Below are 19,275 nucleotides of genomic sequence, written 5' to 3' on the forward strand. Positions count from 1 at the left end.
GTGTAGCTCATTCCTTATTTAACAATTTCAGATCAAAAGGACCTGGTCCTCGAGCCCGATCTACAAAGAAGACGGCGAGTAGATGCTAGATACCTTATAGTTCATTTTATTTTTATTATTTCTCATATTTCTTTTAGAGAACTTATTCCGTAATATTGTTTAGTACTTTTAAGTTATTGTGTAAGGGATATTAATCTTAATCTTTTATTTTACTTTTGCACTCAGATTATTATATGTATTTCCTTTTTAATTTTTCGAGGTTGTTACATTAGCAATCCGTAATTAATTATGCACATCTATTTAATTTTTACAAAATACCGTATTATTATTTATTTAAATTTCAATTCTATGATAGGGAATAGGGTGATGTATCCTTACTCGATTTGATGCTGAAAAACTAAACGGTTTACTGTGCCTACGGGTAGTTTTTCTTCGAGAACTGAAACGCGCTTATAATACTTACAAATGTTCCAAATAAACCCAAAATCAGTCCCACGGCCCACTCGGTCAATTTTAAAAATCTGGCACAACGGCGGTCTGCTTCTAAAGGGCTTCGATTGGCTGAAAAAATACGAAAAACCAAAACTCACCGATGGCTCCTTCAGCTCACGTTGTCGTTGAGTGTTTCACTTTGATCAACCTTTAGAGAAGAAAACGTTGATCACAACGGTAGAAAAATTACGCGAAACAGGAATCGGTAAGGGCCTCATCTGAGGCAATTTGTGAAATTTCATGCTGTGCCACTGCCAGGTTTTGTCGGTATTTTCCGGCTAATTAGCCGATTCTTTCACTCCAATTTGGTCATAGGTGGGCTTAAAATTGAATTTCATGCAAAAGAAATTTTTTTTATCTTTTTTTGGCGGTAAAAAAAGGTTCTAGTGCGGCAGCGGGTGGCGGCGGTCGGCTCCCCGGCGGCTAGGTTGTTTTCTCCACCGAGGGGTTCTGGCGGTTAGGGTTAGGGTTTGGTGCGGATGGGGGTTATTTATACCCATCCGCTTTTGATTTGGGTTGTTCATCGCGTTTGATCTGTGCCATCCGATCGCGATTAAATAGGGAGTGAATTTGAACCGCTCATGCGATCCAATATGGGCCGTCCATCGCAATTCACTCTGGGCAGTCAGTGCGCGCGGGAACGGACCTCAGCCGTTCGATTGCGCGTACGCGGATTGCCCACGTGGCTCCCCCCGTGTGGCCTCCAGCGTCAGCGCCTCTGCCACTTAGTACGTCCTGGTTGGTCGGAGCTGTTGACTGGGCGTCTGTAACGGCCCCGGAAATTTAAAATGAAATGTATATTAAAAATATCAAATGCGGAAGCGAAGTTAAAAATTCGATTAACATCCCTTACACTAAAACCAAAAACGTGCTCACAAAATATAAAAGATCAAACTACCTAAAGGAGAAACTTGAAAGTAAAAGCTACGAATATGGCTATGGAGTCTTTAGGCGTCCCCTTCGTCGTCCTCCTGCGGAACCGGCTCGGGAACAATGTCTTCCTGATCTGAAATGATTAAATAAGGAATGAGCTACACTAGCCCAGTAAAGACATCCGATATCTCACCGTTACGGAGGTAAAGGTGGGTAGAAAACACAAAAAGACCAATGGAACATAATTTACAATAAATTCTTTTATCAATAATAAATCCTTCACCATCCACTTACCTCGGTGAAATTCATAAAACAGTATACGAAAGCAATAACATTATCATAATCATGAAATCATATATAAACTGTATAACATAATACTTATCAAGCCTTTTGTAATTCAATCGTTACACAACATATTTTACTCATTTACCAGCCCACTAGTATCCATGGGGATCCATAGGGGTCCCGCTACCCGTTAACCCTTAACACCTGAAATCAGATTCCAGGGCCGTCCTCATACCCCGTCCGGTATGGGCGCCAAAACTATAAACCTCATTACCCCGTCCGGTATGAGGGTGAAACGGGCCGTCCCCATACCTCGTCCGGTATGGGCGCCAAAACACATAAGATCTCCATACCCCGTCCGGTATGGGAGACCACAATCCCGGTAGGGTTCCCTACGGATCCGGTCCGTCCACCATTTCCCAGGATATCTAGTCAGGCTGACCCCATTATACAATTACCCATTTACATAATCTTTCATTCTCTTTTTCCTCAGTCAGCATCATTAATCCACATACAAACAAGTAAAACGGTAATTTATGCCAAACAGACAACATACAGCATCAATATCTCAGTCATTCAATTCATAATCAATAAAACAGTAAAATATGCACACGAAACTATAAAATAAAAACATCAAACCTCATACTGCATTTTAAGCTGTAAAATAGGCCAAATAACAGTTAACCGACAAACACACTAGACTCGGGCTCCATTAGCGACCTTAAGTGATTTCACACATTTGTTGATTCAAGAAATACCGTTTTATCATTGTTGAACTTTAATACCGTAATAGGAAATAGGGTGAGGGGTCCTTACTCGTTTCGGGGTCCGAACACGGCTTCGCAGTGCGCCTACAGGCTGTCCCTAATTTTCCCTGAATTTTTCCCAGGGAACTGAAACGCACTACTGGTACCTGCACGTGTTCCAAAAAATCTCAAATTAGGCCCAGGGCCCCTTTTGACTCCTGATTTCTGATTTTTCTTTCAAAAATACCTACAGAACCCAATTTTTTACTCATTTTTTTCAAAATTATTTTTACATTAATCATCACTAAATTTTACTCCATTTTTTATTAAATTAAAATAAAATAAAATATAATAAATTAAATTAAATAAATAAATAATTATATCTATTAATAAAAAAAAAAAGATTTTGGTGGTGTTACAAATCTGCTAATTAATTCTATTATACTCTGAATTAGGTGAGTAAAAACGCGTAACTAACAATATATACGACGAGTACAACAAAAAATTATAAACTCCAAATATTCCGCCATGCCCAGCTCTATATATAATTAATAAAATTTTAATTTTATTTAAATTAATTAAATTTTAATTAATAAATATTTAATATTATATATTTATAATATTAATTTATATTTAGTATTGAGTATTATATTTAAACATTATTTTAAGTTAAATTTTATTTTAATTAATATTTAATATTTTTAATAAAAATTATTTAAATATATTACATTTTTTTATACTTTAAAAATAATAAATAAGACAGGTAACTTGTAAAAAAAATTATTTGCGGAATAAATATTGTTAGAAAGCTTTCCACTCCATTCAAATGTAGAACATATATAAATTTATATTTTTATTAACAGAGTAAGTATAGAGATTAGGATATACACTTGATCTATGCACCATGCTCATCTTTAACTTTGCATTACTTGGATACATGTACTTAGTTTTTTTTTTTATAGTATTTATTTTATAATTTTAAAATTTTAAAATAAATTTGTATTAATAAATTTTAGTAATATATTTATACGATTAAATTAAATTAAATATTTATTTTTCAAAATTATTTTAATATAATTTTGGCTCATTACTATATCAAACTTTTCATAAAAAAATTTGTTATTTAGTCCAAACCCAAAATAGTAGAACAAAATTAGCTACATAAGGTCCAAAAATGTTATAAAGTTATGATTAGATATTTGTTCATGAATTCATAACTCATATGCTTTGTTGTACAATTTAAGATAATTTATTATATTATCAAATTATTAAATTAGTTTATTAACTTTCATACTTATTTTATAATGTTTTTTTAATTTTTTGGTTATGATTTAATCATTAATATTTTTCATTTGCAAATATTAGTTTTATTTCATTTTCTAATGAAACAATCATACCACATTTAAATGTTTCAAAAAAATAATTAAGATGGATAATTTTAATTAATTAATTAAATTAGAAGACTAATAATATTAAAATAAAAATAGGTCAAATATTATTATTAAATTATTAATTTAATTAATTAGTTAAAGTCATTTTTTTCAACTGTTTTTTAAAACTTGGAAACATAATTTAACAATTTGAAATTTTTTTTTACGTGGTAAATGAAAAAAATAAAATTTTAAAATAAATAAAAAATATTAAAGATTGCATTAGAATAAATTAATTTAATTAAATAATTAAACTAAAAATTTAATAATATTAAAAATAAGTCAAATATTATTATTAATTTAATTAATTTAATATTTTGAAATTTGCAAACATGACCTGAATAATTTGTGAAACTTTTTTTTTTAATAGTAATGGAAAAAATGAATTTAGCGTAATTATTTAATATATATAAGTAGACATATGTTAATATTTTTTATTATTAATGTTCTTGAAAAGGGGATTATTAATTTTATTATTTTATTTAACATATTTCCATTATTTGAAAGATATGATTTTTCGGTCATTACGGTTTCGAATAAAACAAACAATCCGTCACATGCTGTCCACATCATTCTTCCTCTTATGTCGGGTTAGCCAACGAAGCGATTATCCTCCACGATGTTGCTAATCTGACTTCGAGTCTGGAAAGAGAATATCGACCCTTAAAATGTTGATGATCAGATATATTCTTCTAATCAGTTGGGACCCACATGATGTACGGTTTCGATTTACTCTATTTCTGTTCTGCGTTGTAGGAGATTGAAGCTTATGTCGGGCTGTATTCACCATCTCTCTCTCTTTGACGTTTTGAAGCAATCATATTTTTCTCTGATAAATAAATAAATAAAAACCCTAAAAAGACCTGGTTTTTTTTTTTTTTTTTTGCTGGGGAAAAAAAAACCAGGTCCTAACAATTGCGAGTTAGAGATCTCATTGCATTCTCCTTTTCCGTTCTCGCATTATCTTTTTCAAATTTGATCTTGTTTTGGAGTTCGTAATTCGAATTTTTTCTCTGTCAAGGTTATTCAATCTCCTCGTCCAACAATGAACGACCTTTTAAAGGTAATATCTTCAAGAATTGACTGATTTTAGTTTAGTTTTCTTTTCGTGTCTTTCTGCTATTTGTTTTTGGCTTTGTCTTGATCTAGGTTTGATTAAGATAGCTCTGTTTCTTTTATTGGATCGTGATTAATGAAGGGAATTGATATTTTAGTTTTTTAGTCCTAGTTTTTGGATTATCTGTTTGGCTGCTGAAGAATGAATATGAAGCAAATGTAAAATCCAATATTATTGATCACAGTTTTGGGATCTTATGCAAAAAAAAAAAAAAACGGAAATTTAAAAAGAAAGAAAATATTATTAGTTATTAGCTTATTCTTAATGAAAACATTTTAAATTTAGTTTAGCTAGCTGTTTATTTCCACTCTTTTCCTGGTTTCTTTATACCTTGTACATTTATGCTTTTGATTCATTATTAGCTTACTTGTCTTTAGCAAAAAAAGTGATGTGTACATATGTTGAATCTGGATCAATTATTTCGCGAAAACAATGGTATGCAAGGAAAAAATAGAATTGCCAACTTTACCATAAGTTGAGTTCTGCCCATAGTGTTCCAATGTTGTTATGGTTTGGAAAATACTACAATTTTATAACCAGACAGAATGTAGTTATATTATGATGTTTGCAAGTGCAGCCCGTTGCCGTTGCTGAGAGATTTTGATTTTTCTTGCCATCAATAGAATTTGATGCTTATGTGTGTCCGACAGTACTTTCTTTTCTGTTTCCCTTCATTAACCAATTAAATGGTAACTCCAGTGAATCATTTTTTTGATTCAGTATCTGGATATAATGTTCTCTTTCCTCCGCATATTCTGACAATTTCATGGATATGTTTTACATGAGGATTTAGCTGTGATTGATGGTATTATATTTTTATGCTAACACTCAAAAGTGTTTATGGTATTTCCAGAAGGTGACTTGTTACTGGTATTTTAAACTTTCTTACTGATCCCTGATTGGAAACAGGAACATACATGGGAGTATTGCATTTAGGGGTTCTGATTACGTCAGGTTTATGTAGAATGCTGAATTTCCTGAACAAACAATTATATAAGTTGTCTTTATTTGGTAATTCTCTTGCAAAGTCACAAGACACTCATGACATACAAGAGTAGGAACTCCTTACATGAATGTTTTGTTATAGGGATTGGATGTAGAGCCATTCTGGAGTCTTAAAGGTTATAAGCTGATAAAAATTGAGGAGTTGAAGGCATGTGAATTTGAAGTTAGGTGATGTCATATCTCTTGATTGGGCTATTAGGCGTACGTTTATCAGAAAAAAATAAGTTCTATAATAGAAGAGAAAAACATAACTAGAGTTTAATTTTCAGTTAATGTGCATGCAGATAAGGAGAAGGAATTAATCTTTTAACTCATGGGAGCCAGATTAACTGGGGTTTAGTGTTCTTGTGGGCCACTTGTTCGGGGTTTAATGTTCCTGTGGACCACTTGTTTGCTACTGATGAGGGAACTGAGTTGTGGTTTTTTCGTTTGATCAGAAAACTCTTAAGTGCATCTTAGATGTGCAAGCATGGCTGTCTTCTGCAGACTAGTTGGCTATCTCCTATCAGTCTACAGACTTCTTGAAGCTATACTGTCAATAGGAGCTCTTCCTTTCTCTTATTCTCCTAGCCATTATGCTCTATTTGAAGTCTGGCTTTCTAATTTAACTCATATCACCATTCTAAGTAGTAAAGCAAGCTTGTAGTACTCTAGTTGGATAGTGAGGGTGCCTTATTCTAATTGATCTGTACTTGGAGGTTGGTTGTATGGAAATAAGTCCCTTTACTTGTATAGTTGGGAAGATTGAGACGTGAAGTTTGGTGAGTGCCTAGATGGTGGCACCATTATGCCTGATGCATTAGGAAGTCAGAGTAAATTAATTTTTTGATGGAATGGATGCTTCTTTACAAGACATAGAGCTGATTTTTAGGATCTTTTTCACATCGATAGAGTTTTTTCTTTTTTCTTTTTATTTTACATTTTCACCTTCTCGTTCATATCTTTTTACAAACCTTCTCAAGTTATTGATTTTCACACCAAAACAGGTCTAACTCCCTATGTACCTGAATCAAATACATAGACATAGACATGTTTCATGGTGTTTGCCAATGCTATTGATATTTGAATAATGATGGATTCAAGTCTTACTTATTATATGGCAGCTCTGGGAAGTTGATTATATATCATCAATTGGACTGGTATACTATATGAGAGTTAGATGATTTTTTTTTAAATAATATGAGAGCTAGCTGATAAGTTCTTGTTTAAGAGGCTGATTGCTTTTGAGTTATGAAGCAACCTCTATATGTCGTTTAACTGAGTTTGTGTGACTTCTGTAGGATTCATTTGAGATCCCTCGGGGTCACTCTTCTAGAAGTGGAGATATTGAGATGGGAGGAAATGCACCAAGCAATTCTGGAGATCTGGGACTGGAAGATTTCTTCAAAAAGGTATTCCTGGCTTCTTTTCGTGGTTGTTCTATACATACTAGGCAGAAGATAAATCAGTGTCGTAGATTCTTTTTTTTTTTTTGAGATAAAAGGTATAAGTGTATCAGTCCATATATTCTTTCATCTATCAATCCTCAAACATTTTCATTGATTTGTTGTTTGTCCGTGAATACTTCAAATGCATTATAAGGTTTATCCATCTTTGTTCTAATGCTTGATATGGTATGCAGGTTCAAGAGATTGAGAAACAAAATGAGAAACTGGACAAGCTTCTTAAAAAGCTCCAGGTATTATTTATCTTGATTCTTCTTTTTTTATTCCTCTCCTTTTCCTAATTTTTTAAGACATCTGTTGGTAGGTCCATTAAGGTTTTGTTAAAAAATGTTGTGATTTGGGTGGTTGTAGGAGTCATATGCAGAATATTTGAGTTCTGTTTGAGAATGTTTAGTTATTTCATGTTGTGGCAAAAATTATACTGTATCTTCAGTCACATTCTCATTTCTTGTTTCTTTGATTCACCTCAGTGGTAAGTTACATTTTAAGTTGTGAAGGTGATGATAAGCAAATATGAGTTTAGTTTCAGTTTGACTAGTAAGTGCCATTCCTTAATAGAAAGGGGCCTCACCCAGATTCATCTGGTTAACTGAAGTTAATTGTTGTGAATCTTGTATGCAGAATGCACATGAGGAGTCAAAGGCTGTGACCAAGGCTCCTGCCATGAAAGGTAATAAGCCATTTCTGGTATTATATATTTACAAAAGCATTCTCTTCTCTGGAAACAAAAATTATGAAAGCATTTTGTTTGTAAATTACATAGGTAAATTAAGACACTGAAATGTGAATAAAAAGGTAGGTAAGAGGCAGAAATATCTGAAAGTAGACCTTATGACTCATTATGCTGGTGATACAAACTATTGCTTGCTCCTAATAAGCATATGCTTAGTCTTTGATAAATACAGAAATCATGAAGCACATGCAGGGTTCGGTAATATAGCATCAATTAATTCTAGTAATGAGGATTTCAAGATTGTGAGCAGTAGGCTTCAATTAGTCTCCTAGTGAAAGGATATATGATTATTTCTTTGGGAACAACTAAGAGGATTAAAATAATTAACTTAAAATATGCAGATATATGTGATTTAACATTTGCACAAATGAATGTGCATTTGTTTGCATGGAATCTACAGGGAGGCTAAATTGTAGTTGGAACTGTAAATACTTTGAATAAATGCCTGTCTTTCACAGCTCATTTGAGCTAGAGTCAGTGACAGTTGTTTCTTTCTTCTCTGTATTCTTTATAAACTAAATATTATTTGCACTTTTATAACCTGATAGTCATGATGGATCTTGCTATCATATGCAGCAATTAAACAGCGAATGGAAAAGGATGTTGATGAGGTTGGAAAAATTGCCCGTTCCATGAAGGGGAAAATTGAAGAACTTGACAGAGAGGTAATGGCATTATTGTATATTGGTAAATTATGACACTTCTATTTCCTCACATAGTATTTATGGTACACAGAATTTATCTAATAGGCAGAAGCCTGGGTGTGGAAAAGGTTCTGGAGTGGACCGATCAAGAACAGCAACAACTCTGTAATGGATCCTCCTATTCTGCTTCTTCTTTGATTTATTTTGATGCTTTTTTTTTCTCATGTTTCTTCGCACTTTGTTGTCATGAATTACATATTGACCATGCTTTTTGGTCACAAATTTGTACTGTTAGATACCCAGTTTGTATATAAATTTTGCTGTACGAACGCATAATCAATTTGTAAGTTATCACAAAACAAAAAGTGGTAGCATCCATCACAAGCCATTTGCCGGTAGACTAAACCAAATGTTATCACTAGGGTCTATATGGAAGTTTCTCTGCAAGAAATGAACTGCCACTCAGTTTTGTAATACAGGAGTTCATGCTTTGGCTTCATATTCCAAAGTTTTGCATTGTGTTAATTTCACATTAAAGTTTGGAGGCTTTACAGTATATTTCTTTTGTTGTTTGAAGAGTGGTATAAATGTAAGAGATGAAAAAGACAAAATTCTGTTTTTCTTTTCCCTAATGTTGGTTCAGCAAAAGATGAAAGGGACAGTATTTATTTTCTTTCGAAATTTATGAGTGAAACACAGGTGCACATATTTGGACTCTAATATTGTTATATCTTTTCGAGGTGTGGAATCTAATAAATTAGGCTCTCCCCTTTATTTTTGTGAAGGTTTCACACATAATACACACACACACATGTTCAACTAAGAAAGTAGTAAATGGTCACTTTGCATAGTTCCGTGTTTCCTTTTTGTTGGAAGTACAGTTGTGCACAGTTAGTTGTAGAACTGACTTCATTAAGTGGGACTAGGATGAGACTTATAAGAGGTGATAAATTCTGATGTTATTATATGAAAATGTAATGGTGGCAGTTCTTTGCTCTCTGTACCCTTCTGTGGGCACATTTCACTGTCCAATTATACATTATTTCACCTTCTCCAAAATATTTTTCACGTTCTACAGACTGATTTTATTTAATATTTTTACTCTTGCAGTTCTTTGAAAAAGAAATTGAAAGACAAGATGGCTGAATTTCAGGTTGGTCAGGAAATAACTACTTTCATCGTTATGGTCTGGATTAACACTGTTAAATTTACCGTATGAAGGATTTTGCAGATTTTGAGAGAAACCATTCATCAAGAATACCGGGAAGTTGTTGAGAGGCGTGTTTTTACAGGTTTGAACCCTGATCCTGCTTTCTGTCAATGACTAATATTGGTAATTTAAAGCTCTGCATTTTTTTCCATTATTTGGAACCTTGATGTGTATTTGGCCTTTGTTTTGTTTAGTAACGGGGACACAAGCTGATGAGGAGGTAAAACTTTTCTGGGATTAAGTCTTTAATAAACTTCATCCATGCAAGTCCGTTTCTAAGATTTACTTAATGCACAGACAATTGACAGATTGATTGAGACTGGAGATAGTGAACAAATATTTCAGAAAGCAATTCAGGAGCAAGGGCGAGGCCAGGTTTGTTCCTATTTTCCTCTCTGTGATCCTCTTTTTGAAGATTCTTTTGAACCGTTGAGGAGAATCCTGTTGTAATGCGGCCAGTTCTCCTGAGAATTCCTAGAAGTTCCTTTAGATTCAATTAATAACTGTTACTTGCTGATACTAGATGATCAAAAAGTAATATTTTTGCCTTGCTAACAGATAATGGACACTCTTGCTGAAATTCAAGAGCGTCATGATGCTGTTAGAGATTTGGAAAAGAAGCTCCTTGAGTTACAGCAGGTACTTTGGCTTATTGGTGATGGGAGGTGATCCAACCAAAATAAAAATTAGCTTTTATGTGGTTGATTTGTATAATTTTTAGGCATTTAAACTTGCTCCTCAATTTTAACTGTTATACATTTAAACTTACTCCTCAATTTTAATTTTTTTTAAAAAAATAAAAACATGTATATTACGTATGAGATACCAATGGAGGTGCCGCCCCTATACAAAAATATATTCAAGTCTGTTTGTATATCCAATACTCTCTCAAAATCATCCCACCGACATATATCATGCCCCAGAATTAGAGACCCAAAAGAATGTAACCTCAATTTTAATTGCTAGATGCTGAAAGTGAGAAAGAGTAATTGATGAGATATTTCAGTTAAATTATATCTTGTGTTTTTTTTAGCATGAACTTTTGTTGGTAGGTTGGGATCACAGCTGAAACATAGGTTGTGGAAAAAGAGCATTAGTTCTTCTAGATTTGTGTTTTTGTTGAATACATTATGTATGTCTTGACTGTACCTTTCAGATCAGAAACAGGAACCTTCTGGTGTTTAGTGCTCTCTCCGTGTTTAATGTTACACCGTTTCCAAAAACCCATTCTGTTCTGATTTCTGCTTTCCAGTGTCTTAGAATTCAAAACTTGATTTCTATTAGAAAAAATTATTAAACTGGGCACCTGCTACAAAAGAAAAGAAAAGTATCTGTAACTTGATGCAGTTAACAGAGTAATTTCGGGGGGTCGAGTCAACAGGTTTCTGCTTATTACTTGGAATTTCTTCAGAGAATCTTTGAATTTAATTGGTTGCATCATCATGCACATGTGCGTGCCGGAAAATTTAATTGGTTGGGGGCATGAGTACATTTTGACCAGGTAAAGCAAACCATTGAAAGGATTGTGCTTGGAACAGTACAAATGAAAGGAGACTCATTGGGGGGAAAGGGTGAAATCTTTATTAGTATCTGTATACCTGAGTGAAGATGGACTGTCCTCAAGAGCTAACTGAGACTATCTAGTGGTAGAGAGAGGTGCTGTAGATCCAGCATTTGATTACATGTTCTGTGCAGATATTTCTGGATATGGCAGTCTTGGTGGACGCACAGGGTGAGATGCTCGACAATATCGAATCCCATGTAAGAAGTAGTTTCTCTGTGCCCTAATATTGGTTAGTAGTCTCAAATGCCTGTCATCTAACTATGCTTCCCACTTTTTACTCATTGTTCAGGTCTCAAGTGCTGTAGATCATGTGCAATCAGGGAATACTGCTCTCCAAAAGGCAAAGAAACTACAGAAGAGCTCTAGGAAATGGATGTGCATTGCCATAATCATCCTTCTTATAATTGTTGCGATCATTGTTGTTGGTGTTCTCAAACCGTGGACTAGCAACAAGGGTGCATAGCAAGCTTTTCCATTTCTTATGTAAAAATGTATCGATCCTGCGCTGAAATGTTCTTAGACATCTCCCGGCAATTGTTAATTATTTGAGGTCTTTGTTTCAGACCCAGTTTTCTTCCTGTGTATTATTCTACGAAGAACTTGATGTATCATTTTAACTGAAGTATATATATATATCCTTAATATATTCTTTTACCAGTGGGCATGAGGTACTCAGGAGGAAAAAGGTTGATCACAATTCAAGAATATATTTTAAACAGACGTTTTTGTTTCCTTCAATTGATAAGAGATGCGTTTGCTTTTGAAAAATATAGACAATTTTTAGGAAATCAAGGCAAAGCCATCTAAAATTTTGAAAACAAAAATAAGATTATTTTTACTGTTTCAATCGGAAAAGAATCTTATAAATTTAACCACCAACTGACCAACTCTTTGAAACTTAAAAGTTCAAAACCATTCACCATTATGTTTAAGATGTATCATAAACGAAATAAGAATGTACCATTTTTGTTTCCTAAATAGAAGAAAATCTTCACTAATTTGTTGAAGAATTTGGAATCTAACAGGTGAATTCACTTATTCTGAACTTAACATCCATAACATAATGCTGCTGGCAATTCACTTTGATAAATTAAGAATTCCATTTCCTAAATTGAGAAAAGAAACTGCCATCCTTTTCCGTCAGTATTTCATTTGAAACAAATTTTCACTATAAATCGAAGTTTGTAGTTCAAAGGGACCAACTTGATTTATCACGGGCAACCAACTGTAAGTATGACAATCCGACATTCTAACCCTATGTTTCCTCAATATGAAAAATCGTCAACTTTACCTTGCTCTTACTACATAAAAATTTCTCTACTCTTGTCAAGGTCAAAATATATGGTGTATGACTGTATACAATATATTCTGTTATCTGTAACTTATAATTCCTTGAATTTAACTAGAAAGAATAAATCTGAATGCTCCCCTCAAAAAACTATGCCGAACTACACAGACGGAAAAAATTACCTCATCATGTTGCTGACCCCCACAAAAGAAAAAAAAGTTCCTCTTTTGTAACAAAATTACTGGAAATTGAATGGCTTCACTGCAGATAAAAACAGGAAGTAGCATCATCCACATCCAATTCTAGTCATTAGGATCCCATTCATCATCATGATCAAAGGGTAGACTGTCACTATTTTTGGCAGCATCTTCATCAGGTTCGGGCTGATCAGACAAGTCACTTTCATATTCTAGTGACTCCACATCATCATTCTTATCCCTTTCTGCTCCAGCTGATATCCATTTTGGACACTCATCTTCACCTCCATACAGAAATCGTCCATCACCATCTTTCCGTCTTCTTGATAGCCCAATAGATGAAATTCTGCAAGAACATTCAGGGAGGGGGTGCGATAGAAATGAACTGCGTTTTGACAGTAGAGATTGCCTGATGAGGCCATCTTCATCCAGGCTTTTGTTGAGATGTTCCTTCAACAAAACAGTCCAGTTACGCTTCGGATGGTACATATTATCACGGGTGATGTTAAGTAGCTCTTGAATTACTTTCCTGTTTGATAAATCATTGACAGTGTTAGAAGAGAATATTGAAATGCAAAAAAATCATGGATTGCGAACACATGGTCATTTAAATAATATAACTTCATAAATCAATAGAAACAATAACAGGTTGAATAACAAAGCTAATTGTTTGTCCTGGAAAAAATGTAAACCATCCGTTATTTAAAAGCATTTGTATGATCTCAAAACAGAGAGGTCTTGCAAAGACTTTTAAATTGCAGATATGAATTGGTGTTCCGCAGTTGTGGAGTCCAACCATGGATAAATTAATGAAAACTGCGTGAAGTTCAACCTCAAATATAAATCAAAAAGCAAAAGAGAAAGTGATTGGTCAATGTTATATCACCATTGGGTGATGATTTCTTCTTCTTGTTCAATTTTTTTAAAGGCCAGTTCAAAGTCCTTTTTTTTCTTAAAATAAAACCAATTTAATGTCACAAGCTTACTTAAAAGCCCTCTTTACCTGTCCGGTCTATAGGTTCTAGATGAAGCCCTTTCATATAGCCTTTGTCCCATGACCAAACTTGAGAAATCTGGCCATCCGTTACCATCATTATTAAAACCAGGAAAGAATGCATCAGCTTCCACAGAAACAATATAATCAAGTGCATCCAAAACTAATCTGTGTGCTTGCATTCGCAAATCCATAGGTGAAGGATCTGGTTCTGTATCCTTCTCAGTGATCCAACCATACCAGCCCTCTTTCTCATGTTGGTAGATGGGTCTGTCTGGAGGTGGTGGAAGAGGTCGTGGCCGAGGTCCAGCTCTGTTCCATTCTTCCTTAAGTTGTTTTTCACTTTTGATAGGAGGCATTTGAAAGAGATCTAGAGGAAGAGGGGCTTCAGGGCCGAATAATTCAGACAATTCGTTTTTGCTACATAAGGAAGTGTGATCCACTAAGTTGGCAAACATAGCACGTAGGGGGATTAGAACACGCTGACCACCAAATATTTCAGAACCTGCCAGGTATATAATTGTTTGGGGAGGATATCCCAATGCTCTAAGAAGAACTCCAACCTGCAAATATTAACAAGGATTTCAAAATCATATACATATGAAGCAGTATTTGCAATAATCCAAATACCTCATATACTTTGACAATCACTGAACAAATAAGCTGATTCACAGCTGATCGTTAAGAAACTGAACACAAGACCACTCACAATCAGAACCCAAACAAGATTCGCTAGAGTTAGAGGCCAAGGAAAATAATTGCAGCACAAAAATTAGAAACGCAGGTAAAATTTTACCACCAATGAACAGACATCTTAAACCTCATTTTTGCAAGTCAATCCCCATTTTGATAGAAGGATAAAATGAGAGTATAGTAATCACTTCAAATATATTTTCCGTGTAAATTAAATTTGCATAAGATTTTGACGACCAGAAAGGTAAATCTTCTTTGGGATTATTAGCAGATTACCAGAATCCATAGACTAATGCCACTTTCATTTGAAACTTCTGCAATGAATTTCATATATAAGCATAATTTAAAGATGGAACTCTTAGCATACCTCTTCAGGCATGAGAGGACATGAACCGTTGTCTCTCCGTAAGTGTGAGACTACACTTAGTTCTTCTTTAAGAATTCCTTGCTTGATCATCTGTGCTCTCCGATACTGGATCAGTTCAGTGTGAACATCCTAGAGTACCAAAAAGTAGAATGGAGTCAGAATAACATTTTACAACTAAAGAAATTTGTCGTGTCAGTCATTAACAAATTTGTTTCAGAAACTCCCTTGAAAACATTCCTAACACCTTTTTGGTGCAACTTCAACGCAACCAAGAAATTCACAAGGTCAAGAGTAGGAAGATTCCCACTTTGATTCTACCGATATGCAGGAGAACAGAGGCTTTAACATCTAACCTGAAAAAGTTCAGCACAGCCATGAAATGCCAATTTGTCCCTCACCAAGCCAGGATGAAAAGCTAAAAAAGGACGGCCCAATCCTCGTAACCTACAGAGAAAAGTTTACGAAGCACATTGTTATTTGTAGGAAATTCATTTTTGGTATAAACATATTATGGCACAGTCTAATGGAAACAGAAGTCTAGTTTCTACCCTTTGCCTATTCAAGCCTAAGATGTTCATATCCAACATATTGCTGCATCAGCAAGCTAATGACTAAATTTCTACTTGTATAATGCTTTTCATAATATTTTCCTGTTTTATGCCACGTGTCCCTTCTCATATTTCATTTTTCCCTCATGAGTTAAAGCTTGTGTAGAAAGGCAAGTGAAGGATGGAAGGCAAGCCAGGAACTGATACCTCTCCACCATCCGGCGTCCCAGTAACTTAATTTCTCGTCGAAATTGGAGTGCATGGAACGCAACTCTGCATCTAAGCCTTTGAAACTCGGACATAGTAGAAGGAAGGACTGACTGAAAGGGGAGATAAAATATTGCTTAAGTGGTATTGGTAGTCTAAATATTTCTATAACAAAAGAAGACATTATTAAGAGAAAGAGAATACAAAGAGGGGAAGTGGTGGATGTTCCATATTTTATAACTTTTCATTGTTCTTTTGTAGAACATCAAATCAAAGAAACAGAAACACGAATCAACTGTGAAAGGAAAAGACATGCATATTTGAATGCAAAGACCAAAATTGAACCCCAATGAAATCATTCAAAAATGTGATTCAGAATGAAAGAAATGATAGTCATCAGCATTTGCCACAGAATGAAATTTCCACAAACCTTCCGAGACAGGAAACAGTAACTGACTAAAAAAAAAGGATCAGCAGAATCAACCATCAAATTAATTAACCAAAAAATATAATGACCCATTTTCAGGCCTAAGAAAGCGGATTGATGCATCACCAGATTCTAAGCAAATATTGAATTTTTAAAAATCAAAGAAGAACATAAGCCAAAATGACATCTTTTTTATTTCTCAAAAAAGGAATATTGCTATTTTGTACTAATATGCTTCATAATTAACATCATTAGCTGATACACTACCTGCAAACATCCTCCTTTATTAAGAACCAATCCAATAACCTTTGCTTTCTTTAACTTTGGCAAAATTTCATTGACATAAAAATCTGGAGAAGCAGAGCTTTTGGGTTTAAAGGTAGGGAACTCATTCCTTTTTCTTGCACCCTTCAAATTTTCAGGCAGGCTCTTCACAATTATTACATCTTTTTGGAGAGATGCTATAAAATGCTCCTCATCATAGAGATAGGAGAAGCTCTTGAATTTATAACTGCAACATATTAAAGAGGTGAGAAGCTGAAAAGAAAAAGATTATGTTGCAATAAACAAACATGAAAGAAGGTTAGTGGTGATATACCTGATGCCTTTTGAGCGAAGAGCTTCTTGAATCTCTGGAATGACAAGAGTAGCATTTAGAAGCCTGGATATGGTGACAAGATCACAGATCTAGAAAATTAACAGAAGTGTTATGAACTCTCAACAAGAACTTTAGCAAAGATTGACTTTTTTAAATTGAGTGGTACATACCGAAGGTCTTATGCTCTCAAATCCACCAAAAACTTTGGCATAGATGAAACCGTTGTTCTTTTCATTTGGGACTGCAAAGAAAAAATCTAAATAACTAAACAAAGCTCAGCAGAATATAACCCCAAGCACATCAAATTTTCACACAATAAATTAGTGACAAACACCAGAAACAACGAGTTATTTGCTAAATTAAATATAGAATACAGAAAAGTGGTTCTTGTGGAAAGAGATATAAGACAACTCGCAATTTCCTTTTAAGGAAAATTTGTGTCACCTTAGTCTATTACATTATATGTTTTACAAAACTTACAAAGTAGACCAGCCTTGACATCAAAACTATCTCACGTCTGACTAAAAGAAGTACACCGCAAACAAATTTTCTTCATTACTTTTCTATTCAACAAAGTTGAGATACGTAAAGATGATCCTTAAAAAAGGAAGTCTTAAAAATGGATAGGTTAATTGATATGATCAATCTTCCAGATTAATTAAATTAACATAAGGTCTCCACTTATCATTTAATTATCTCTCATTACATACAACCTTCACAATCATTATGAAATTCGTTGTCAATTGCACTCTAACAGACTTCAAAGATAATGCCCCTCTCCTAATTACCAATTTAAACCCCTCAGAAGATCAGTAAGTCAAATAGAGGAACAGATCTTGAAGGGCTAAGCTTAAAATCCGGGAATATAACATGTAAAATTATGAGCAGACTTGATTAATCACATGTCAAATAATTAGAAATGTCCAACTATGTTCCATGGAGACCCCTAAGAGTAGTCACAAAAGACTATTAATGTTAACAGAGTAGCAGAAATATGCATGTAGGAAAAGGGGAAAAAAAAAGCTAAGTGCATGAAATAGCTTTCAGCATTGTGTTTGGCTTGTCGTTAAAGAATGTTCCTAAGGCTCTAAGTGAGTGCAAACCATGTAAAAAAGAAACAGAGCTCATTAGGAAGACAAAATTCTAAAAAGTGAACAATCTCTGAATTAAAAAGAGAGAGTATGACCCGTCAACCTAAGGTACAGTGAGTTAATTGAGTATCAATTGCTTTTTCTGAATGATTTGAATAACAAGAATTTTACTGGAATATCCGCAGATGCTATAACACAGACTTTAGATGTGTTACAGTTCATTTCATGATTGAAAGGTCCGTAACCCCAAGTCAGGAAAAAAAGTCAACTCAATTATAATTTCCATCAAAACAATTCAATAACCCCGTATAGTATATACAAATAAACAAATTAATAAAACAGACCATACATAAAATCGCAAAACTTAAATTTAGTAGCACATAATCATCAAACATAAACAGCTATTAAAGAAAAAACAATTACCAGGATAGCTGCTTCTTGGGTTGGCATAAGGCTGCAATGGCTCCAGAGACTTCACATTCCCCCATAGCTTCTTATTCCTAGAAGCCTGAAATATAGACAAAGGGGAGTAATGCATCAATAATTCAGACATGCAGAGAACTTACGCAATATATTCATGTAAAGATATCTGCACATTTGCAGAGTGACCCAGAAGAATCTCATCAAAGCTTTACCTGGGCCCCTAACGGTAAAGCCAAATCCTGAATTAGACCAGCCATTGTGCTATACTGAACTAAATCAACAGATGAAAACTTGGTCATGGAAAGATGGATAACCAAGGATGCAACGGACAAAATCAGCACAAAAAGCGCTATCCACTTTATCTTAGATTTAAAAACCATATTTGCTCATCAAAAGGAGCCCGATTTGGATCGAATCCCTGAATAAACCCTAAATTACAGTCATTCGGGGGAAAGAAAACAAATCCAACAACAGAAATCTAATCCCATCAGATTTCCGTATTAAGAGTGTAAAGACTAGAAAACAAATACGTCTCGCCTAGAAGGCCAGATGAGAAGTATAACATCGAAAGTCAACAAAGCCAAAACCCTCAACACAAGTAACCTTCTCAAAAAGCAGACAGTAGTGATTTCGAATCCAATCTAAAGATATGACTTTGTTTCTCCCCCTTTCCGTTCGAATTTCTGGGGAACCAAACAGGGGGGGCAGGTGATATGGAAGATTAAAAACTAGAACAGAGAGAGTTTAGCAGAGATGAAATTAAAGGAAAAAGAAACCAAAAGGTGAAGGAGGATTCGTTTGTTGTATTCACAAGACTGTTCTGAACAGCTGATTGGTATACTCTGTGTGTGTGTAAAGAACCGATCTGTCTCGGCAGTTGTTACAAAAGAACAAAAAG

At 34.3% G+C, this 19,275-nt stretch overlaps 2 protein-coding genes across 2 annotated transcripts; one reads left to right on the forward strand and one right to left on the reverse strand.

Moving 5' to 3' along the window:
- Window positions 1-4,665: 4,665 nt before the first annotated feature.
- Window positions 4,666-12,198, forward strand: LOC110814967 (syntaxin-132-like). The gene is made up of 13 exons (XM_022042565.2): window positions 4,666-4,889; window positions 7,229-7,339; window positions 7,570-7,626; window positions 8,015-8,063; window positions 8,703-8,791; window positions 8,862-8,935; window positions 9,881-9,923; window positions 10,002-10,062; window positions 10,175-10,200; window positions 10,278-10,355; window positions 10,539-10,619; window positions 11,676-11,741; window positions 11,834-12,198. Exons 1-13 carry the CDS (start codon window positions 4,872-4,874, stop codon window positions 12,005-12,007), a joined length of 927 nt encoding a protein of 308 aa, XP_021898257.1. The 5' UTR covers window positions 4,666-4,871; the 3' UTR covers window positions 12,008-12,198.
- Window positions 12,199-12,842: 644 nt separating this feature from the next.
- Window positions 12,843-19,275, reverse strand: EDA30 (O-fucosyltransferase family protein). Its single transcript, XM_022042555.2, has 10 exons — window positions 18,590-19,275; window positions 18,378-18,462; window positions 17,034-17,104; window positions 16,864-16,952; window positions 16,533-16,776; window positions 15,839-15,951; window positions 15,437-15,527; window positions 15,084-15,212; window positions 14,033-14,586; window positions 12,843-13,558 (listed from the first exon to the last, which is right to left on the reverse strand). Exons 1-10 carry the CDS (start codon window positions 18,755-18,757, stop codon window positions 13,135-13,137), a joined length of 1,968 nt encoding a protein of 655 aa, XP_021898247.1. The 5' UTR covers window positions 18,758-19,275; the 3' UTR covers window positions 12,843-13,134.

This window comes from Carica papaya, chromosome 6, assembly GCF_054855325.1.
Source record: "Carica papaya isolate Zhongbai chromosome 6, ASM5485532v1, whole genome shotgun sequence".
NCBI classification, from domain to species: Eukaryota; Viridiplantae; Streptophyta; class Magnoliopsida; order Brassicales; family Caricaceae; genus Carica; species Carica papaya.